Below are 24,588 nucleotides of genomic sequence, written 5' to 3' on the forward strand. Positions count from 1 at the left end.
CCCCATCTCAGTCCGGAATGGCTTACCCCTAATTCTTAGACTGTGACGTCTAGGTCTGGACTTCCTCAACATCAGGAACATTCTTCCTGCATCTATCCTGTCCAGTCCCATCAGGATTTTGTGTTTCTATGAAATCCTCCCTCGTGCTTCTAAATTCCAGTGAGTACAAGCCCAGTCAATCCAGTCTTTCTTCACATGTCAGGCCTGCCATCCTGGGAATCAGTCTGGTGAACCTTTGTTGGACTCCCTCAATAGCAAGAATGTCCTTCTTCAGATTAGGAGACCAAGACCTTCAATGCCTCCATCACTTTCCCTGCACAACTTTGTTCCATCTTGACTGATGTTATCTGCCTTCCCTGCCCACAGGGCAGTATGCTCCACAACCCTCAGTGCATAAGCAGTGTGCTTATTTTCCTCATTCTAAACTCCAGTCTGTATCGTCTGATTTAGTCAGCAAAGCCACATGACAAACAGCTAATACTTTTTTGAATGGAATTTCCCAATGTTGCCAATTTGGTGCCACATACGCAGTCACCAGCCCATGCCCTTGCTTCATGCTCTTCTTTGATGTTACTGTGTATTTAAAATGGAGGAACAGTTCCTCCTGATAAAACTGAAGCAATACCATCAGGAATGGGCCATTCAGCTCCTCAAGCCTGCTCTGTCTTTTCCATAAGATCATGACTGATCTTTGCTCCTACATCCAAAAAAAACAGAAATCTGCCTGCAGAAACTCAGCAGGTCTGGCAGCATCTGTGAAGAGAAAGCAGATTTAACATTTTGAGTCCAGTGACCCTTCTTCAGAACTGGTTGTAACTAGGGAAAGATGGTCTATATGCTGATGACAGGGCTGGGAGGGGGGCAACGGAGCAAGTAGGCAGATAGATGGAGATGGAGATGGAGCCTGGAGAAAAAGCTTCAGCGTTCCAGAATGAAGGAAAAAGGCATATGGGATGGAATGGAACAACTTATGTTCAGGGCAAACATTGATGTGGACTGGATGACTCCTTCAGTGCTACAATATTTGCATATATGTTAACTTGAAGTGATACCAGTGCAATCTGTAAAATCAAAGCCATGTTAATTTGCCCTCCCTGGACTGACCTAACTCCCTAACTCCCCACCTACACTCACCTTTACTGGCTCCATCCCCGCCTCTTCGACCTGTCTGTCTCCTCTCTACCTATCTTCTCCTCTATCCATCTTCTATCCGCCTCCCCCTCTCTCCTTATTTATTTCAGAACCCCCTTCTCCTCCCCCATTTCTGAAGAAGGGTCTAGGCCCAAAACGTCAGCTTTCCTGCTCCTCTGATGCTGCTTGGCCTGCTGTGTTCATCCAGCTCTACACCTTGTTATCTCAGATTCTCCAGCATCTGCAGTTCCTAATATCTCATGTTAATTAATAGCTGGGGCCTCAGCTAGGCTAGGGCAGGGCAGGTGGGTAGGGATAATGCACAGCCTCAGCGGGGATCTAGAGACTGTTACCTGACTTGCATTTGTCCTGTTCCCACACAGGAAGCCAGACGGGCTCAACTGGAGAATCACGAGCCAGAGGATGAAGAGGAAATGGAACAAGGAACAGAGATCCCAGGATCAGGTAAAGATGTTTGTCCAGATAGAGTTTCCTCATATTGACTAGTGAATGTGCAGGCAATCTTCCCGCTCTCACCCCTCCCCAAACCAGTTCAACCACACACACGCCCAACTTTGCTTCATTGTTCGCTATTTGTCTGACCTTCCTGCAGCTCTGTTAATAAAAACTATAAAGTATCTAAAAAGCAATTGTGATCCAGATGTCCATTCTGCAAGTCCATGCAACCTTCTCCACTCGGTCTCATCACCTACCCCCATCACCTCACCTTGTATTTTATCACTCCTGTGTACATCCCATCTCCTGATCAAAACATGAGCATCTCAAACTTCATTCTTTGTGTTTAAACAAAAAAATTTCTACACATATTCCTCCCACCCTAGTATTTTTGGCCGAGTATCTTAAATCCAGGTCCTCTCATCATTGTGCCATCAGCCAATGGGAACAGCTTTCCTTTGTCTGCCTTATTAAAACTTGCCTTAATACCCCACACTTCCGTCTGACCTCTGTCAATCTCCTTTACTCCAAGGAGAACAACTTCAGCTTCTTCAACCTAACCTTGTAACTAAATTTCTTCATCCCTGGAGGCATTCTGATAACTCTCCTCTGCACCCTCAAAGACCTTCCCACCCTTCCTAAAGAGTGGTGATCAGAAAATTATAAAGGATGTGTTGGTTGGGGGCAGAATGGATTTGGTGCTGATGCCTTGCACAGGTGAATGGTGTGTTGGTGTTCACTGCCCTGGCTTATTCCGTGGTTCATAATTAATTCATTACTGCTCTTCTTCCTGCACTCCTCCAGTCCAGTCTTCAATGTATAACCTCACTGTTGCCTCCATTACAGTTGCCCTATCTCCCACTAACAGCCCAAGTTTGGGCTGCTGTTTCTTTCCCCTGCCTGGTGTTTCTAGTGCCTGGTGCCAGCCCAATGCCAGCTGTCTTTCCCTTTCCTTCCCTGCGATTTTGTCTTTTTTTTTAAGTATTTGTTCTTGGGATATGGGCATTGTTGGGCAAGCCAATATTTGTTGTCTATCCTAATTGCCACAGTGGAGCAGCTTGCTAGACCATTTCAGAGGAGAGGTAAGAGTGAACCGTGTCGCTGGGGACGTGGTATCACATGTAGGTCAGACCCGATCAGGACGGTAGATTTGCTTCCCTAAAGGACATTATGAAACTGCATGGATTTCTACAACAATCAATGATAGTTTTAAGATCACTAAGACTAAGTAGTTGTTCGTGTACACCAATCCTGCGAGCATCTATGGTTTTTATTAATACTTTGGTAGTTACAGCATGATTACTTTGGTACTTCGTTAAGCTCCGACTCTGCAGAGATCATTACCTGTGCTCAATGGGTGAAGGTGACATGTGGTCTGATATCTCTGCCTGACTGATTCTTTGCCAGTTTTGGCTCAGTTGGCAGCTCTGACTCAAGTTTCCAGATTCAAATCCCAAACCAGAGCTTGAGTACAAAATCAAAGCTCTACTGCAGTGAAGCACTGTTATCAAAGTGCCATCTTTCACCTGAGACAAAACTGAGGCCTGTTTGCACTCTCAGGTATATGTAAATGATTCCATGCCACTATTTTGAAGAAGGCAGGGGAATGGTTCCTAGGGCAATGGCCAATATTTGACCCTCCATCAGTGGGGGCAACACGGTGGCTCAGGGGTTAGCACTGCTGCCTCACAGCACCAGGGACCTGGGTTCAATTCCACCCTCAGGTTTGTGTGGAGTTTGTACGTTCTCCCTGTGTCTGCGTGGGTTTCCTCCAGGTGTTCTGGTTTCCTCCCACAGTCCAAAGATGTGCAGTTTAGGTGGATTGGCCATGCTAAATTGCCCCATAGTGTTCAGGGATTTGTGGATTAGGTGGATTAGCCATGGGAAATGCAGGATTACAGGGATAGGGTAGCGGATCTGGGTCTGGGTGGGATGTTCTTAGGAGGGTCAGTGTAGACTTGATGGACCTAATGGCCAGCTTCCACACTGTAGGCATTCTATGATCAGAATATAAAAACAAATTATCACATTGTTTGTCCTTCAAAACTACTCCATTGGTTGCGAAGCACTTTGAGATGTTTGGTGGTCATGAAAAGTGGTATATAAATGCAATTCTTCTTTTCTCCCCTTAGAAGATGAAAAAGAGAGAGAGAGTGGCAGTGAGAAGGCAGACAGTGCGGACGAGCACTCTGGGAGTGAAAGTGAACGGGAAGAGGACAAAGAGGAGAAAGCCAGCAACAAGAGCGGGAGTGACATGGAAAGTAATAGTGGGGACGAGCGGCAGGCTCGCGAGGCCCGGGACGAGGAGGAGATCTTCGGCAGTGATGACGACAGTGACAATGAGGACCAACAGAACGAGAGCGGCCAAGAGGAGAGTGGCAGTGACGATGAGCAGCACAGCGAGGAGGAAGAGCGCAGGAGCCGCAGCAGGAGTGCATCCAACAGCGGCAGTGAGCAGTCTGACAATGAGAACCAACATGTTGTGCAGAGTGGCAGTGAGCAGGGTACGGATTCAAGTGAAAATGAGGGAAGTGGCAGTGAGAGTGACTGAAAAAGACTCAGTCCTGAACTGGCAGCAGTGGGTTCACATGGATTGGGACATCACTTTGTAGATTCACTGACAGTTTTGGGAGTTCAATGAGCATTCTGTCCCTTACCTTTCTCTCTCTGTCTGTTTACGCAGTAGGTGAGTATAGATAGCACAGTCCTGTGTGTGGAAACCTTGAGCGACCAACCCAGGTACGTAGCTGGTGTGGAAGATTTTAACACTTCGCTAAATGCTGATGTTTAAGGTCATTTTTATAAACATTTGTTAAAATATTGCAACGTTCTATGAGATCTTTAAATAGAGATTAAAAACCTATGGTGTTAAACCTGACACTGAGCTGGCAATGGAGAATGTGTCCAGGTAAAATGCAACGGGAGACGTTTGGGGATTCGAGTTTCCTCTTTTAGACCAGACACTGCATTTGAGAATTGAAAATATTTCTGTTGGAGAGAAGTACATCTACTTTTGTACTGAATTTTCTGAAGATCTATACACTATGGAACTAAATGATTTGGACATGCTTGTTACAGGTTCCAGGATTAACCTGACATGAGTTTTTATGATTGGGTGAAAAAAAATCACTCCATTTATTCGTAGTTTTGAGTGATCTCTGAATCTTTTTCAGCTCTTCATTGAGATTTAGGAATTCCTGAACAATGTTGGCAATTGAAGGTTTACGCACAGTGAGCTGTAGGAAGTCATGTTGCAGGTTTGGCACAGAGAACGAGAAAAAAGCCCCTGCTGTGAGTGGGAACTGTAAAAGCCAACCTTTCACCCCGTTAGTTCTGTTCTATTGCTAATTTGGAATGAAAGAGTGAAGTTCCCCAGAGCATAGGGACCATTGGATCATGAGGTAAGAAAAGGAAATACAAATGCTTATGAAGGACAGAGAAGGTCTGTACACCGGCTAACCTATCAAGTTACATAAATCCTCTTCCCTTTAAAAGTTGGAAGAAATCTAGCCTGCCCATGTTTGTCAATTTGTAAAACAAAATCTGTGCGAACAGTTTCAATACCTTTTTGTTGACATTAATAAGCCTAGTTGCACCCCTTAATCGATCTCTCTGCTTTGGAAACTCTCTAACAAGCTGTCATTTTCTCAGTTCACCGGTTTCTTAACATTTCTCAGAGTTTATCCTGAAGCCCCAAAGCTGTAGATTTTACTGATAGCATTTAGTTAAGTTGGTTAGCAGAGACCCTCCAGAATGTTGTGCTTAAATTGAAAATCCAATTGGAATGTGGAAATAATGTTAAATCTGCTGAATCTAGACTTTCATTAAACATTTGATAAAGTACCACATGAAAGGCTGTTAGATGAACGTAAAAGTCATAGGGAGACAAGAAAAGCCTTTGGAAGTGGAGCAGAAATTATCTGAGGGGTGAAAAATGCATGGTCGTTTAGGGGAGAAATGTGATGCATTGAGTCCGGGTCCTCAAGGCTCCATGTTGGGACCCACTGCTTTTTCTAATTTAAACCTGTAAATTTGGTTATAGAAACTCCACTGAAGCAATTACATTGAGAGGAATATGGACGAAAGGCAGGAATATGGAGCTAGGCCACAGATCAGCAATGATCTCATTTTATGGTGGACAGGCCTACTCCTGTTCCTAGGAGTGAAAAATAAAAAATAAGGAAAAAAATAAGAGTGGATTCAAAGAGACATGAGCTAAGTTAGATAAAATACGTCAGGGTGTGCCTATAGGTGAAATGGTTGAATTATGCTGCAGATGAGGATGTGTTCAAATAGTTAAACACGCATCCACCTTTGTTGCTTCCAATTGCATCTGCAGAGGTTGTTGCTTTTCATAGCAATGAGCTCGGTGTCAGCTTACAAGCTATTGTCATACTGAGAGACCTGATGAGAAGATTCCTGTATACAGCTGCCAATGCCAATATATAGGAGGGTGCTGTCAGTGACTAACTTTTCCCTTGATTCTTATGCCTCCTCCTAGACTAACACTAGGCTCACCCATAATAATGGCCAATCTGTATTGACCCAGTGACTGATTCTTGCTGAATGGCAATCGCAGCTTGAAGCAGTGCTCCATTTTCCTGTTGGGGAGCATGTGTTCAACGGGGATCATTAGAGAGGCCCCATCATTGGTGTGACAAAGCATAGGTTCATTATCTAATTAGGGACTGCCTCAAACCTGTCCTTGCTTAGCTTTACAAATTCATAAGAGGAATAGGAGCTGAAGGAGACCATTCTGCCCATTGTGCCATAGTTTGGCAATATGATCATGGCTGAGGTTATGCCTCAATTTCTCTTTCCTTACCCATTCCCCATATCCCTGATTCCCTGAGAGATCAAAAACCTGTTATTCCCGGCCTTAAAGGCATCTACGTCAAACAGACACCCAGGATAAAGACAAAATGTGCTTTATTCTCTGCCTTTGTTAGGTTTGTACCTTGACCCTTGGGTATGGTTTTTCTTCTTGTAATATAATTACTGTTTCTAACTAACATATTAGCAGGAACAGAGAGTCTGATTGCTAAATCTTAGATGTGTGTGGCATGGAGCCTAATAAAATCCGAGGCAACCCTTTACAATTATTAAAGCCAAGAGCCTCTACTGTGTAATTAATCCATTGCATGCCAACATCCCAGATGAAGTACTGCTCTCACTAATCTGTTATTTGCACATGTGTAGCCAGCACGTATGTGGGGTAGGTTGTTGGCAAGATTACCTAAAGGCAGAGGAAGAGAGTTAGAGGATACAGTAATAACAGAACTGATGCACTAGATTCTGAAGATATTTAATGAACAAGATAAGAATTACCCTCTTTGGTAACGTATTTGGTGATGTCAGAGGTGACTTGTGTATGAGTCGACTGTTATTGTTACTTTTCTGAAATGATTCATGAAGTAGGAGGGCCCAACTGTAAAAAGGAGAAAATTTTACAAGTTCATTCATGGAATGTGGGCATCGCTGACGAGACCAACATTCATTGACCATTTATAGTTGGCCTTGAGGAGGTGATGGTGAGCAGCTTTCTCAAACGATTGCAGTCCATGTGCTGTAAGTCCACCCAAAATGCTGACATAACAGGAATTTCAGGATTTTGACCCAGGAACAGTGAAGGCACAGCGACCTAGTTTCAAGTCGGGGAGGTGTATGGCTCGGAGGGGAACTTGGAGGTGATGGTGTTCCTATACATGTTCTGCCTTTGTCCTTCTAGGATTAAGAAGCTTAGAGTTTGATACTGGATAGATAGTCTAGACTCTTCCTCAGTGTTCCAAATGAGTAGTCAGGGGTGGATGCAAAGAGGTGAGACCAAAGGAGCTGCTGTTCTGCTGTGTCACATCGATGAGGGGCCTGGAATTAATTGGAGATTGAGAGGCTCAGGAGAAATTAAGAATTTCTACTTGAAGAACGGCACTTACCTTGGGAATGTACCCTTCCAAACTCTGCAGTTTAGAAGTTGGATCATGTGAGTTGAAAGTGAAACCGGAAAGCAATCACAGTTGCACCAAAAGTTTGAATCAGACCCACCCAAATCCAGTGGTGGCTTCTGGGCATGTTTGGTTGGAGTCTGGCTGGGAATGTTTTGGACTGAACCAGTTTTTCTGTTTGTCATCTGGACAATCTTGCCCCTGCACTGTGACGACTTCAGTTGCTCTTCCAATAGAGAAGCCATGGTTTCCTTTCCTTCTATAGAGGATCTCTTGCACCCACCACCACCCAAAACCCCCCTCCCCCAATGCTCCCATTCATCCTTCTAATTCCTTCTCTACTAGCACAGCCTTCCCTCTGGGTCGAATCTTCTTAAGCTGACCTTGAACAATGTGAAACCCAAGTGGACAGCTAGGACGGAAAGCCAGACCATCACCCAGTCTCTTCTCCAGTGAGGAGTGTATTGCTGGTAAAGTGGCAGTGGGCATGATGTATGGTGTACCATAGAAAGCCTTAATTCTGTTAACACTCCTCAGTTTGGGCCACATTTGCAATTTGTTTTGTCTGAACATGTGCTTGAAGACAGATGAATCAGCATTTGCTGCCTCAGTTCTTTGACATTAAGCTCTAAGTTTATAACAACAGTGACTTGCATTTATGCAGCATCGTTATAAATAGAAAAGTGTTGCAAGATACATCACAGATTAGAACCAGAAAACTCTGTTTTTCTGCTGACTGAGAGACCACTATTTGTAAAAGCGAGAGAGAGAGACAGGGAGAGAAAAATGTTTCGCAACGTTGGAACTGTTCGCAGAACTGTGGATAAGTGGTATACCTTTTATGATTTAATTTGGCCAGAATGGAATTTCACTCACATTTAATATTGGCACTTTTAAATTGAAGGCTTATAAGGTGAGTGAATGGTACGTTACAGTTGGCTGACCCCTGTGAGGGTTTCACAGCTTAATTTACTTAAATTATTGTCAATATAGCCACTGAAATCATAATTCTTTGATACTTATTGAACCTTCAGGCTTCCAACTCATAAGACTCCTGTGAGTAGTTAATACAAACTGTATCTAGAAGTAAGTGTTTAAAAACAAAAGGCACTTGAAATCTGTTTTTGCCTGATGAAGCTTCCCAATAGAACATTTGTCCCCTTTCCATCCCAGTTTTGCTCTGTACGCCTTTGGTTTCTGTCAGTTTGTCTCTCTCCAACTTTGTTTCTCTAACACTATGCAGTCAGGATCTGCGCTGTCCAGTTTCATCTTTCATTCTGGTGCCCTGCCTAGCAATGTGTTCCCTCTCCTGACCAGGGTCACCATTTGCAAGACACAAGTCAGGAGTGTAATGGAATACTCCCCTCTTGCCTGGATGTATGCAGCTCCAACAACACTCAAGAAGCTTGACATCATCCAGGACAAAGCAGCCTGCTTGATGGCACCTCATCCACAAGCATTCACTCCCTCCACCACTGATGCCTAGTAGCGGCACTCTGCAGCAACTCTTTAAGACTCTTTGAAACTCACAACCACTTCCATTCAGAGGGACAGGGGCATCAGACAGAAGATCCCCTCCAAGCCACTGACTTGGAAACATTTCACCGTTCCTTCAGTTACTAGGTCAAAATCATGGAATTCCCTTCCTGACGGCATTGTGGGTCTACCTACAGCACATGGACTGCAACATTTAAAGAAGGGAAATCAATACCACCTCTCAAGGGGAAATTGGATGTGGGCAAAAAAATGCTAGTGAAGCCCATGTTCTGTGAATTAGTCTTCTTTAAAAAGCACCAACTGTTGCTGAACTCGCTCCTTCTCTCTATCGTTAAATTAACAGGGACAAGCTTGATGCAAGAATGATGAGCTTGTGTCAACACCACTGTGTTCATAACCAGCTCATGGGCACATTTTGCATTGGGTCTGTTCTGTCTGGGTAGATGTTCTCAATGGGTGGCACAGCGGTTAACACAGCTGCCTGACAGCGCCAGGGACCCGGGTTCATTGCCACCCTCGGGTGACTGTCTGTGTGGAGTTTGCACCTTCTCCCTGTGTTTGTGTGGGTTTCCTCTGGGTGCTCTGGTTTCGTACCATGGTCCAAAGATGTGCAGGTTAGGTGAATTGACCATGCTAAATTGCCCGTAGCGTTCAGGGATGTGCAGGCTAGGTGGGTTAGCCATGAGAAGTGCAGGGACAGGGTGGGATGCTCTTCAGAGGATCAGTGTGGACTTGATGGGCCGAAAGGTCTCTTTCCCCACTGTAGGGATTTTATGATTCTGTGTTTGGATTATCTTTGTCCCAGCGGAGAAGCATATTGGGCAGTTTGATGTATAGCTCACCGTGTCTAAAGTAGCATTTCACCCAGTAGGACTGGAATCCCTCATCTGTGTTGGCGATCTCCACACAAGATTTTCAGGCCTCCAGGACTGGCTTCTGAACAGTCTTGGAGAACGTCACGTTTTACTAATTATGAAGATATCAGTAATGGGATAAACCTTGTTTGACTTTCTCTTTATTCTTTCATATCACTAGCAAGCGTCTCCTCAACATTAGCCTCTGGATTACTACTCCAGAGACTTTGCAGTAGCTTTTCCTCTTGCCTGACACTCAAGAAAATTCCAATCAGATAATAAGATAAAAAGATGTAGAAGCTTTCAAGCCATGGAATCTGCTGTACCATTCAATGAGATCTCAGCTGATCTGCTAATCCTCAATTCCACTTTCCTGCCTTTTTCCCCATAATCGTTGATTCCCTTACTATTAGAAATCTATCTATCTGTCTTGAATACACTTAACGATCCCACTGCCATAAATAATTCCACAGTTTCACTATCCTCTGAACCTCTGAGATTCAGTTCACTGTGTCCTAGCTGGAAACCCCTCACCTTGAGATGATGTCCTCTGGTCCTAAACGCTGCCACAAGGGGAAACAACTTTTCGCATGTACCCTGTCGAGCCCCTAGGAATCTTTTATGTTTCAATAATATCTACTCTCATTCTCCTAAACTCCAGTGATGAGATTTCTGCTTTCTGGAGAGTGATGGTTTGTTAGGATGTCAGGCTTTTGATATTGGGAGGGTAGGTGTGGGGCAGTTGGAGGCTGGATGTCATCTGCTAACTACCTTCAACCATGGTTGCTAGCCACATCAGGAACCTATGTTCTTGTAATGCTGTGTGCCCGATATAGTGAAATTACACACTCAGCTGTTCAGACACCTGACTGTTGTGTGACTCAGGCCCTTGCTGAGTTAGTGTCCTTCGTGTGAAGCATCTGGCTAAGTTTGATTGAGCCTTGTTTCTGCTTTCATTCCTGCTTCTGTTTTTCTTTTCAAAGTCATTGTTCAGTTCCACCAATTTTCCATCAGCAATTTGATTTGACAACCAGACACCGTGTATCTAAAACAAGTTGGAGTGTTTTTATTTCTACTAACCCGTAACAAGAAACAGGAAAATGGAACTAAATCAAGCACTTAAGCTGTAATTGCCTTCTGCTGGCTATTTCCAGATAATCTATGGCAGGGATCACGACACACTTACCAAAGCAATCTATTTTCACAGGGTAAGCAGGTCTTTAACTTTGCTTCCAGATTACCATAATTCTGTCATTTTCAGAGGGGTTTAGCCCAGACCTCACCTGCCTTCTCATTCTGGTAGTTGAACACCCATGAAAGGTAACAAACAACCTGAGCATGAAGGGGTGCTGTACTTCCAACTCTGAGAGCTGTAAGGGACAGCAGCAGACTCAAACCTTCGGGAAGTTTTGCTACTTCTTTGAGTTAGCGAAGCCAGCAGAAACAGTCAGGAAAATGCTGACAAAACACCAAAACCAGAAGTGGAAGAGGAAGGTGATGGCCAGTGTAGACAAGAGTTTCAGGGAACTCTAAAGGGATCATGTGCAGTCTGAATATTAAACAGCTGCACGAAAGCATCAAATACCCAAAGTTTTACTTCAGTTACATTATCACTGCGCCCTGTTGATTGGCACTTCTGACTGAGCTGTTGACTGTTTGTAGCTCCTTAAACAGCACCTTCCAAACCCACAACTTCTACCACTTAGAGCAACAAGAGCAGCAGCCACATTGTAAACTCTGCTGCCTGAACATTTTCTTCCAATTCTCCCACAGTTCTGACTTGGACATGTCTTCCTGTTCCATTGTTGTTGCTGGGTAAAAGTCCTGGATTAGCTGCCTGTGAGCATACACTGCACGAACTGCAGAGCTTCAAGAGCACTGCTAACCATTGTCTTCGAGGGCTGTTAGGAATAAGTGACAATGTTGACTTTGCTGACAATGCCCATAACCCATGAATGAATGTTCCAAAGCAACTGCAGGAATACCCTATAAATTCCTGATTGTTGACATTGTTGGGTCCAATTTTATTTCCAAGCAGAAAGTGTGTTTATATTGATTCACTCGTCAGTTTAGCAGGATATGGATTGCGTGCTTGCTGCAGGAAATGCAGGTTCGAGCAACATCAGAGTTCCAGGGAAGGAGTGGCTGCCAAAAAAGAAAACATACAGCAAAATTTGAACAGGCCGGCATTAGGTGCCAAAACAGTAACTTAACTTCCAAGAAAAAAAATCTCATTAACCAACTACTTTTCAGTTTGTCATTGGGGATTTCTGTAGTGGCGATGTTTGGGATGAGATGGTACTGTTTAAAACTGCATGTATTGCTATGTAACTGTCTAGACCATCACTGGGATAGTACCATCTAGATCCGCACTGGGAGGGTACTGTCTGGACAGTGACTCAGATGGCGCTGATTTGCACTACGTTTGGATGACATTGACTAAATCCACTGTCAGCTTTTGACATGCTTCGTACTGTTACCCACTTGTCTTGATAGGGATTGGAACTGGACTAGATAGATGTTAATTGTATCATTGGAGAGTGTCCTTGAAATATCAGAATGAATATTAAACTGGCTGCAGAACAGAGAGTAGGGATTGTGAGTAATTACTCAAACTGGCAAATGGTCAGAAGTGGTGTGCCCAAAACAAAGGTGCTATTGGAACCATTGCTGCATAAAAACTGTAACGTTGGAGATTCGTGGATGACACTAAAATTGGGGTGCATAATTAATATGAGGAGGATATGACCAAGTACTGCAAGAAATGACTAGAACTGCAGAATGGGCATGTAATTGACCAATGGACTTTAAGATAGGTGTAAGATAGTAGAGTCAGAGTCATACAGACCCTTCAGTCAGACCAGTCTATGCCGAACATAATTCCAAACTAAACTTGTCCCACCTGACTACTCCTGGCCCATATCCCTCCAAACTTTTCCTGTTAATGTACTTGTCCAAATGTCTTTTAAACGTTGTAATTGTACCCACATCCACCACTTCCTCAGGAAGTTCATTCCACACGTGAACCACCCTTTGTGTAAAAGATTGGCCCCTATGTCTTTTTTAAGTCTCTCTCCTCTCACCTTAAAAATGTGCCCCCTAATCTTGAAATCCTCCATCCTGGGGAAAAGACAACTACATTAACTCTGTACCTCTCATTGTTTTATAAACTTCTATCAAGTTACCTTTCAATCTCCTACACTCCAGCGAGAAAAATCCCAGCCTATCCAGCCTTTCTTTACAACTAAAACCTGGCAACCTCCTGGTAAATGTCTTCTGAACCCTCTCCAGCTTGATAATATACTTCCTATAACTGGGTCACCAGAACCAGACACAGTATTCTAGAAGCGCCCTCACCAATTTCCTGTACAACCTCAACATGACTTCCCAATTCCTATATTCAAAGGACTGAGCAATGAAGGCAAGCGTGCCAAACGCCTTTTTAACAACCCTGCCTATATGTGACGCAAACTTCAAAGAATTAGGCACCTGCACCCCTACGTCCCTCAGTTCTGTAAACTTCCCAAGGCCGTACCATTAATCGTATAAGCCCTACCCTTGTTTGTTTTCCTAAAATACAATACCTCACGTTTAGCCAGATTGAACTCCATCTGCCATTTCTCTGCCCATTGACCCGTTTGATCAAGATCCATCTATAATCTAAGAAAACCTTCTTCACTGTCTACTATGCCCATGCCTTCTATATTACTTTTTAATCAGAATATTAAGGAGGCCACAAATAAGATTGAGGAGAAGAGCGATTGAGGGGTTGAGTGGTTAATAAGGCCACTTCAAAAGAAGTGAAACAAAACACTGGAGTTCAGTTCTAGTGGAAGAGAATTGAAGAGTATAGAAGTTAAGTTGAACTTGTGTGGAACTGCAAACAGGTGCATGTTCAACATGAACCAATTTGGTCCTTTGTTGTGCTGTAAGTAATTTTTAATACCTGGTAATTCACATTTGGCAGTTAAAGGGACAACCTTGAGTGGCAGAATCCAATGCTTCTCCGTTTCCGTATGCAAGTCTGTGCCTGTCCGTCTGGGGTAGATGTCCTGATAAGCTGGAGGTTCCTCTAGGTCCTTAAGCTGAGTCTCACCCAACAGGATTGTGCCACCTAATGCCATGTCCATTTGGTAAGAAGGACTGAAGTGACTCTTGTAAAAAGAGTCCTTTAACATTTGGCATTGCACAGTCTGAGGGCTGCATTGCAAACTGTGTGGTCCAACTGGAAGCACTGAGATGATCTCCGAGGGCTGGCAGAGTTTTACTTGATCCTTAAACACTGCTTCCTCGTAGGTTGGTAGGGATATTTTGTCACCGTGAGCTGTGCAATCCTCGGGCTTTCTTCTGGACCTGGAATGAGATTGTCCAATACGTGATGCTCATCACTCAGCTCTTGAGTTCTAAACCCTTGCTGTCAGCTGCTGTTGTAGAATCATAGAATAGTTACAATACAGAGGGAGACTTGGCACAGTGGTAGTGTCCCTTCCCCTGAACTGGGAGACCCGGGTCTTTTTTTTTTAAAATTCATTCATGGGATTGGTGGCTAGGCAGCATTTATTGCCCATCCCTAATTGCCCAGAGGGTAGTTAAGGATCAACCACATTGCTGTGGGTCTGGAGTCACATATAGGCCAGACCAGGTAAGGATGGCAGTTTCCTTTCCTAAAAGACAATGAACCAGATGGGTTTTTCCAACAATGGATTCATGGTCATAATTAGATCCTTAATTCCAGATAGTTATTGAATTCAAATTCCACCATCTGCCGTGGTTGGATTTGAACCCAGGTCCCCAGAACGTTACCTGGGTCTCTGGATTAACAGTCCAGTGATAATACCACTAGGCCATTGCCTCCTACTTGCTGCAGAGGTGTGTAATGATATCTCTGAACAGGTTGATTAGGAAAATAGATTAAATAAAAAGAGGAAAACCACTTGGTCCATCAATCCATGCCAGCTCTCCGCAAGGACAGCTTAGCTGGTTCCCAATCCCATAGCTCTGCAATTTATTTCTATTTGACTGCTTACCTAATTCTTTCCTGAAAGCCTCCATTGAGTCTGCATCCACCATATTCTCAGCCAGTGCATTAAGGATCCTCACTGCTCACTGCATAAAGCAGTTTTTCTTGACCTGTTTGGTTCTTTTTCCAGTCACCATAAATTGGCATTCACTGACATTTCCACTAGTGGGATCAGTTCCCCTCCATCGATTCTTACTAGACCCCTCTGGATTTTAAATACCTCTATCAAATCTCCTTTCATCCTTCTCCAAGGAGAGAAACTGCAATCTGGCTGCCTCTGTCTGCACTCCCTGTTGTCACTCTTGCACCAGATTTATTTCACCGCTCAGTCCGGAGTTTCCCAAACCGTGGGATAGAAGTCCCGGGATAAGCAATGATGCCTGGCATACCAAGGCAGTAATGTGGGGCAGCAAGTCAGATTCAACCATCCTGGGATCAGCTGTGAGGCTGCTTTTAGTGATTTTTTTTTTTTAAACCCATGGGCATGGCCTAATCCAGTGAGCTCTGAGGCTGAATCATTGATATCAACAAAGCCAGCAAAATGGTAGGTGTCTTGGTTACATCTTGTGCCTGTATACCTGCTATTTGAACCACCCCACCCTCTACTTCCACACAAAATTTCATTCTGGAGCCCCACCAAGTGTGAAACATTCAAATGGGAACACGGCGGAAAGAAACGTTTGAGACACCCTGCATTAGGCCTTTAATCTAACATCTGGTGTTTTCTGATCAGTCTACTGTGCTTTGCCTGGACTTACCTGCAGTATTTTGAGATCACCTTGGGTGTGAAGAGGACACAGAGCATCAGCAGGAAGAGAATTGCTGACAAGCACATGGCCAGGGCAGCTACCACAGGCATTGAATGAGTCTCTGAGAGGGCATGGGACTCCATACCTGAAACAACAGTGTTAAAGATGGATTGGCACTCACTGCCTCAGATACCAGTCAAAGTTGCAGAGTTTGGTTTGCTAAAACTATACAAGGCACTAGTCAGACCACCACTGTATTTTGTGAACAATTTTGGGCCCCTTATTTAAGGAACAATATACTAGCATTGGAGGCAGACCAGAGAAGATTCATCAGGTTAGAAGGGACTGTTTTCTTGGAGGGAGGTTGAGTAGGATGAGCCTGTACTCACTGAAATTTAGAGGGACGAGAGGCAACCTTATTAAAACGTACGAGACACAAGGACTTGACAGGGTAGAAGAAAAAAGTTGTTTCCATTGAGGATGAGTCCAGGACCAGAGGGCGTGATCTCAGAATAAGGAGTTATTCATTTAAGCCAGAGAGGAGGAGAGATTTCTTTTCTCAGGGGACAGTGAATCTGTGGAATTCTTTACTGCAGAGGACTATTGAGGCTGGTATATTAGGTATATTCAAGGCTGAGGTAGATTTTTAATCAATAAGAGAGTCATGGGTTATGGGGAAAAGGGAAGAAAGTGGAGTTGAGGGTCATCAGATCAGCCATGATCACATTGAATGCAGTACAGACTCAGTGGGCTGAAAGGCCTACTTCTCCCTCTATGTCTGAAGGTCTTCGGGTCACCGAAGCTCCTTCCCCAGACAAAGGGCCTTACCACTAGACCACTGGTTAATATTTAGCCTAATATTAACTGGGTAGATCTTGTGCTACACTGGGCAGCATCCCCATCTCTGATCCAGCAGCTCCAGGTTCAAGACATACTCCAGAACTTGATGGTCCCAGAAGGTGCGTTCATAATGTACTCCAACATGGCAGGCAGTAAGAGCACAGAGTTTCCTAGTCAACCATGTTTGATGTGGAGTCACGCCCCCAGTAACCTGTTCTAGGAAGATCATGCATACGTAACTTGTCTGCCTCATGTATCATTAAGCACAGAAAGAGAGACGAATATTAACTACCCACTCCAATTTATAATAATAGTCCAAGTAATTACCAAGCAGCCAGCTTAACCTCTATGCTAGAAAAATGCTTGGAAAAAATTGAGGGTCAGTGCAAGTCATCTTTTAGAAACTCACTGATTTATCAAACCATCTATCTCAATCTGTTAAAGCAAGGTCATATTTGACTACCTTGAGTTTTGTGGGGGAGATTACAAGGATATTGATGGCTGTCATCTGTTTCGTGTAGTTTACGTGGTTCGTAGCAAGGCTTTTGCCCAGGTCCCACATGCAGACTGGTCAAAAAAAATGCCTGGGATCTGACGTCAAAATGACCAGTTGTATCCAAAATTGGCTCAATGGCAGGAAGGAAAGGCTTGTGTTTTGGTGACCAATGGGAGATTATGGTGTAGTAGTAAAGTGGTCACTGGACTGGTAATCCAGAGAGCCAGACTAATGTTTTGGATTATCAGTTCAAATCCCACCATGGCAGCTAACTTTAGTTGATTAAGGCTGGAATTGAAACTAATGTCCATAATGGTGACCATAAAATAAATCAATGGCTATTATTTAATACCCTTCTAGTTCATCCCATGGCCAGAAGGGAAGGAAATCTGCCATTTTTACCCTATCTGGCTGACATGTGCTTCAGAAATTTACCAAAGCTCCTTGGAGAGCACCATCCAAACCCACAACCTCTACCATCTGGAAGGACAAGAGCAGCAGAAGTATGGGAGCAGCACCAACTACAGGTTCCCTTCCAAGCCACATACCATCCTGTCTTAGGACTATATCATTGGGTCAAAATCCTGGAACTGGTTGTCTAACAGCATTATGAGTGTACCTAACACCAAATGGACTGTGGTGGTTCAAGATAGTAGCTCACCACCACCTTCACAAGGGCAACTAGGGATAGGCAATAAAGGCTGGTCCAGCCAGCAATGCCCACATCTTGTGAATGAGTTTAAAAAAAAAAAGACCATATCAATGTGAGTGACCATTACCAGATTGTTGTCCAGTCACAGGCCCAGCCAAAATCAGAAACTGCAGCCCATTAGATAGAACCGATATAGACCTCCTCTTGATCATAAGCATCCTCGGATCACAGCTCTCTGTAAAGCCCCACATCCAACACCCTGAAGAATGAGTCACATTTCATTACATCCAGCATAAACACAGCTTTTTATTAAGGCTCATGTGTGCCGACAATCATCAACCAGAAGTAGGCACCAAATAGAAATGAAGTCACTTGGAGCAGGAAGGGAATGCGGAGGAAGCATTTGCAAACAGGGAAGCAGTGAGTTATAGAATAGACTCCCATGGAAGAAAGGAGCTATGCTAATAGATCTGAGATAGATTTTTCTCAAGTGAAGGATTTCTGAGAAACAGGAAGAAAGTGGGATTAAGGATTTTAGAAAGAAGTTAGGATTAGGGGATATGGGAGAAAGGTGAAATTGAGGGATTTAGAAGGAAGGTGGTATAAGGGATATGGGAAGAAGGTAAGATTGAGGCATTTAGAAAGAAGATGGGATTGGGGGATAAAGTGACAATGTTGAATGGCTGAATTCAAAAGTATAGTGAGAAGATGATGATGAGCTCAGTAGTTGGATGTTGAGAAATATGAGGTGATGGTGGACATGTTGATTGTGGGATTTGGTAAGAATGTGGGTAGATGGGATTGAGGTGAAGGTGTCCAGGTGGATGGTTGGGATTGAGAGATTGGAGAAGAAAGTGAGTAGTTGCTGTTGAGGGAGGAGGTGGGCAAATAGGCGTGGTTGGTCTTAACTTCCAATATGTGACTCCCCTATAACTCCCTCTTCACTCGCCGCTCTCTCTTATCCTCCAAGGACTGACCTGAACTGTCACAGGAGAGGGAAACAGGCGTGAACCTTCAGGTTGGCAAGGAGACACTGCTGTAGAAAGGGTCCTCAATCCTGTGGCCTGCAAGAAAGCGCTCTCAAGTTTGTGATGTCTTTCCTGTCCTAGACTGTTGAGATGCTCCCTCTATCCTCCACAGACTGGCCCTGAATTCAGAGGTTTCTGGAGAGCCTTTCATTCTTTCCCTTAATCTTACCCCATTCCCCAGATCCCAGCTTCTCCTCTTGCCTTGCCCATGGTTTCCCTTCTTTTCCTCATCCCAGCTTCTTCCCTGCCACTTCCAAGAAGTGACTGATTCCTCTGTCAGTTTGCTAACACTGTCGAAGGTGTTTCAGAAGGTTTGGTTGAGAAAGTTTTTAGAAGATGGAAACAGGCTTAATGAGTCAAGAGAAATACAGACTGACCTGCCTCTTTTATCAGTATCAATACTGTGAAATTTTCCCTGTCCTCAGACATGTAACATACACTGACAGACAATGATAATAACCTTCACTTAGAGTTAAACACTGGGGGAGTATGTTAGTTAGAAAATAAGAGTTATGCAGTTAAGCACAAGAGTTACTATTAAACACAGCTAGTTACAGAGTTATGGAGTTAAACAGAGAGAGTTATAGTTACACATAGCTTGTTAGAGTGTAATACAGTTAGAGTTCAATATAGTTAGGGAGTCTAAACACACAGTTATTGTTAAACACAGCCAGTTTGAGAGTAACACAGAATTAAAAATGGGGAGAGCTACCTACTTCAAGAGTGACTGAATTAATTACAGATGGAGAGTTAGCAACAGTTAAAGAGTATAACAGAAAGGGATTCAATTACAGTTACTCACACATCAGTTCCAGTTGTGTTTACTGACTGAATACTTTCAGCAGCTGCCTGCCACTGATCTTCACCAAATTGCTGTTCTACCAGACAGTATTTGGAAATACCTCGGGTCAGGGCTTTTAAAGCAAAAGCAATGTGGAAACTGCAGACGTCATGGACTGTGAGATGGAAAGAGGAAGGAGGATGTGGTTCTGAGAGGCTGTGTCTAAATATATCATCATAGAATGGTTGCACTACAGCCATTTGGCCCATTAAATTCACGTTGGCTCTCTGCAAGGGGAATTTAGCTAGTCCCACTCACTCACCTCTCCCCTACAGCCCTACACTGTTTGACTGTTTGGGCGCTCACAAATTCTTGCAAACCTTGCCTCTGTCATCTTTTCTGAGAGTAAATTTCAGATCCTTACCATTCACTGCAGAAAAACGTTATCCTCATGCTGTCTTTGGTTTATTTGCCAATCGCTTTAAACCTGTGTTCTCTGGTTCTCAACCCTTCTGCCATTGGGAACAGTTTATCCCTATCTACTCCTTGACTTCTCATGATTTTGAACACCTCTTCACTCCTTTGTTTACCAAGAATCTATCTACTTCTGTCTTAAGAATCATAGAATCCCTACAGTGTGGAAACAGGCCCTTCGGCCCAACAAGTCCACACCGACCCTCAGAGCATCCCACCCAGAGCCATCCCTCTACAACCTGCCTAATCTACACATCCCTGAACACTACAGGCAATTTAACATGGCTGCGTCCACTGCCTTCTGAGTTAGAGGGTTCCAAAGACTCGTGACCCTCCATCATTCTTTCTTCCTATATGTATCCTGCCGCACTTCCCTGCATCAAGTTGCATCTACCACCTGTCCGTCCATTCTACCAACCTATCTAAGTCCTCCTAAAGTCTAAACCGATTCCCCTCACTGTTCACTGCATCCCCAAGTTTAACACTGTGATCTGTCCTCCCAGCTCCCAAGCCCAAGTCATTAATGTTGATTAAGGAAAGCAGTGGTCATAGAACTGATTGTTGTTAGGGTATACCTGTCTCCATTAACCCTGTTCCCTGTCACTCAGCAACTTTTTATCCATGCTTCCAATGCCCTTTTATTCCATCAGCTTTAACTTTGCTGGCGAGTCTGTTAATGTGACACTTCTTCAAATACTTTGTGGAAGTCTATATCAGCCACATTATCCACATCAAAAAAACTCAAATCAAGCTAGTTAAACATGATTTACCTCCAACTGGCTTTCGTTAATTAATTAACATGTTTGCAAGTGACTGTTAATTGTATCCTGAATTAGTGCTGTTAAAACCTTTTAAAGGTTTAGACTGATTGGCCTGTAGTTACTAGGTATATCCTTACACACCGTTTGAATGATCCTCCAATTCTCTGACACCATGTCTGTATCTAAGGGAATTGGAAGAAAATTGGAAGAAAAGAGAATGCAATGGATGGTATCTATAGATTTTGAGGAAGGATTGACAAGTATCACATAAAGGGTTGTTTTCAAAAAGTCATGGGATGGAGTGGAGTGTCAACTTGATTCAAGGACAGAAAACAGTGAATAGTGGTAAAGTATTGTTTTTCTGATGAAAGTTGGCAGGAGCAGAATTAGGCTATTTGGTCCATCAATCCTGCACTACCCAGTTAGATTGTAGCTGATCTGATTGGGGTTCTGAACCCCCATATTCCTCTCCTTCCCATAATCCTTGAATTTTTTGCCTATCCAAAATCTATCCAGCTCAGTTTGAATAAATTCAGTGACCCAGACTTTACTGCTTTCCAGGGAAGAGAATTCCACATATGGACAACCCTGTCAGGTCCAACCTGTTTAACCTTTCTTCATAAAGTAAGCCCTTCATCCCAGGAATGAATGGCGTGAATCTTCTATGTATTGCCTCTAACACCGTTATATCTTTTTCTTTCCAAATAAGGAGACCAAAACTATGCACAGTACACCAGATGTGGCCTGAACACATCTTTGTACAGCTACAGTAAAATGTCCCAACTTAGATATTCCAAATAACAACTTTCCATATTCCCTCCCAATCACTTGCTGTACCTGCATATTTTCTAATTCATGCACTAGATTACCCAGAGCCCCCTGTATCACCAAGTTCTGCAATCTCTCTCCATTTAAATAGAATACCTGCTTCTCTTCTTCTGCCAAAGTAGACAAGTTCGCATTTGCCCCTTCTTTGTGCAAATCTTTGTCCACTCACTTAAGCTGTCTATATCCCATTGCAGACACTGTACTTCCTCTTGACAACTTCCTTCTCTACCTAACTTGGTGTAATTGTCAAATTTAGCTTCCATACATTTGATCCCTTCATCCATGTAATTGAAACAGCTTGTAAAATATTTGAGGTCCCAACACTGATCCCTGTGATTAATTTAAATTCCTCCCTCCCTTTGCCCTTATGATTTTCAAGTCTCTTTGGGAAGTTTTCTAAGTCTTCTACAGGGAAGACACATATAAGATACATGTTCAATACTTCATTTATTCACTTTCCTTGATCAATTCCCCAGATTACTCTCTTAAAGGACCAACATAAGCTTTGGTGAATCTATTTCTGTTCATTTTTCTATGGCCTCAACAGTCAGTGTCAGAAACATTTTTTTAATATATCTAAATTGCTTAGACATTGAAACTAGTTATGGCTTGTCAACCCAAAAAAGACTAATTTATCTGTCCTCTTATTAGGGATCCTTACCTGGTCTGGCCTACATGTGGTTGATTTTTAACTGCCCTCTAAAATGGCTTAGGGGTGGGGGATGGGTGGGTGCATCAGTTGTTGAGTAGACTAGATACAGTAGATAGGGAAGAGATGTTCCCACTTGTAAAAGAAACAAGAACAAGAGGGCATTGATTTAAAGTGCAAAAGTAGAACAGGTGATATAAGAAAAAAAAAGCATTTTCACTCAGTGAGAAATTAGGGTCTGGAATCACTGCCTGGAAATGTGGTGGAGACGGGTTCAATTAAGACATTCAAGAGAGCATTAGATGGTTATTTGGACAAAAATGGTGTGTAGGGATATGGGGTAAAGGAAAGAGATTGGCATTAAACAACAGAGCTGGTGCAGACACGGTGGGCCAAGCAGCCTCCTTCTACACTGTAATAGTGCAGTGATTGAAAGTGGCAGGATATTTTAAGAGAGTAGATCTTAGGCTTCATAAATATTGGTGTTGAATCCAAAGGCAGTGAAATTATGAGGAACCTTTATAAAGTGCTGGTTAGGCCACAATTTGAGTATTGCATCTAGTTCCTGTCAGCACACTTTAATGAAGGACCTCAAGACGGTGCAGAAGAGATTTACCAGAATGGTTCCAGGGATGAGGAAACCTCTCTACAAAATTAAGTTGGGGAAACTGAGGGTTATTCTCTTTGGAGAAATGGAGGCTGAGGGAAAGTTTGATTGAGGTGTACAATGTTATGACAGGTTTAAATAAAGAAAACAGAGAAAGGCTTGTTCCTTTAGTTGATGGTACAATGACCAGGGGATACATTGTCAAGGGTTTGAGCAGGGGTTACAGGAAGGATGTGAGGAAGGACATTTTTACATAGCAAGCAGTAATGACTTAGAGCTCACTGCCTACAGGATGGGGTAGAAGCAAAGGCAATCGATGATTTTTGCCTTGATTTCAGATTATCACCATCCGCATGATTTTCTATCATTTCTCAATTTCAGTCCTGTGACAGAGGGACAGAATTAATCTGTACTTGCAGAGGCAGCGATTAATCAAGAACAGTCAGCATGGTTTTTATTGAGGGGAGGTCATGTCTGACCAATTTGATTGAATTTTTCAAAGAGGTGACCAGGTGTGTTGCTAAGGCCAAGACATTTGATAATGTCCCACATGGGAGACTGACGGCAAATGTAGGATGCCATTAGGAGGGAATTCCAGGATTTTGACCCAGCAATGGTGAAGGAAGGGCAATATATTTCCAAGTCAGGATGGTGAGTGGCTTGGAGGGGAACTTGAACATGATGGAGTTCCCATGTTTCTGCCATCATTGTCCTTCTAGATGGAAGTGGTCATGGGTTTGGAAGGTGCTGTCCATGCATCTTGTAGGTAGCACACACTGCTGCTACTGAGCGTCGGTGGTGGAGGGAGTGGATACTGTAGGGCCAATCAAGCGGGGGCTGCTTTGTCCTGGATGGTGTCAAGTTTCTTGAGTGTTGTTGGAGCTGCCCCCATCCAGGCAAGTGGGGAGTATTCCATCACACTCCTGACTTGTGCCTTGTAGATGGTGGACAGGCTTTGGGGAGTCAGGAGGGGAGTAACTCGCCGCAGTATTCCCAGCTTCTGGCCTGCTCTTGTAGCCACTGTGTTTATGTGGTGGGTCCAGTTGAGTTTCTGGTCAATGATAACCCCCAGGATGGTGATAGTGGGGGATTCGGTGATGGTAACACCATTGAATGTCAAGTGACGGTGGTTAGATTGTCTCTTATTGGTGATGGTCATAGCCTGGCATTTGTGTGATGTGAATGTTACTTGCCACTTGTCAGCCCAAGCCTGGATATTGTCCAGACTTGTTGCATTTGCACATGGACTGCTTCAGTTTCTGGGGAGTCACGAATGGTGCTGAACATTGTGCAATCATTGACGAACATCCCCACTTCTCACCTTATGATAGAGGGAAGGTCATTGATGAAGCGGCTGAAGATAGTTGGATCGAGGCCACTATCCTGAGGATCTCCTGCTGAGATGTCCTGGAGCTGAGATGCCTGACTTCCAACAACCGTGACCATCTTCCTATGTGTCTGGTATGACTCCAACCACCAGAGAGTTTGCCCCCTGATACCCATTGATTCCAGTTTTGCTAAGGCTCCTTGATGCCACACTCGATCAAATGCAGCCTTGATATCAAGGCTGTCACTCTCACCTCACCTCTGGAATTCAGCTCTTTTGCCCACGTTTGAACTAAGTCTTCAGTGAGGTGAGGAACTGAATGGTCCTGGCGGAACTCAAACTGGGCGTTACTGAGCAGGTGCTGCTTGATAGCACTGTTAGTGACACCTTCCATCACTTTACTGATGATTGAGCATAGACTGATTGGGCGATAATTGGCCGGGTTGGATTTGTCCTGCTTTTTATGTACAGGATGTACCTGGGCAATTTTGCACAT

The 24,588-nt window shown here is 43.7% G+C and overlaps 2 protein-coding genes across 2 annotated transcripts in view; one reads left to right on the plus strand and one right to left on the minus strand.

Annotated features, from left to right (window-relative positions):
- The window catches only part of paf1 (PAF1 homolog, Paf1/RNA polymerase II complex component), a 28,813-nt gene extending 24,348 nt beyond the window's left edge, over positions 1-4,465 (plus strand). The window contains exons 11-12 of the mRNA XM_048618236.1: positions 1,515-1,596; positions 3,720-4,465. Of these exons, the coding sequence (XP_048474193.1) occupies positions 1,515-1,596; positions 3,720-4,138 (501 nt within the window). The 3' untranslated portion in view covers positions 4,139-4,465. The remainder of the gene's footprint in view (positions 1-1,514; positions 1,597-3,719) is intronic.
- A 6,457-nt stretch (positions 4,466-10,922) lies between these two features.
- On the minus strand, positions 10,923-20,555 carry LOC109937643. Its single transcript, XM_020536145.2, has 6 exons — positions 20,496-20,555; positions 19,468-19,621; positions 17,765-17,896; positions 15,659-15,794; positions 13,827-14,233; positions 10,923-12,025 (listed from the first exon to the last, which is right to left on the minus strand). Exons 2-6 carry the CDS (start codon positions 19,469-19,471, stop codon positions 12,003-12,005), a joined length of 702 nt encoding a protein of 233 aa, XP_020391734.1. The 5' UTR covers positions 19,472-19,621; positions 20,496-20,555; the 3' UTR covers positions 10,923-12,002.
- Positions 20,556-24,588: the final 4,033 nt, after the last annotated feature.

This window comes from Rhincodon typus, chromosome 39, assembly GCF_021869965.1.
Source record: "Rhincodon typus isolate 14 chromosome 39, sRhiTyp1.1, whole genome shotgun sequence".
Lineage (NCBI taxonomy): Eukaryota > Metazoa > Chordata > Chondrichthyes > Orectolobiformes > Rhincodontidae > Rhincodon > Rhincodon typus.

Excerpts from the sequence above, each read along its gene's own strand:
- LOC109937643 (XM_020536145.2), bottom strand. Across the intron at positions 14,234-15,658 it reads GTGATCTCAAAATACTGCAG|GTCCAGAAGAAAGCCCGAGG; the intron begins GTAAGTCCAGGC and ends ATCTCATTCCAG. Across the intron at positions 12,026-13,826 it reads TGCCAAATGTGAATTACCAG|CCACTCCTTCCCTGGAACTC; the intron begins GTATTAAAAATT and ends CTTTTTTGGCAG.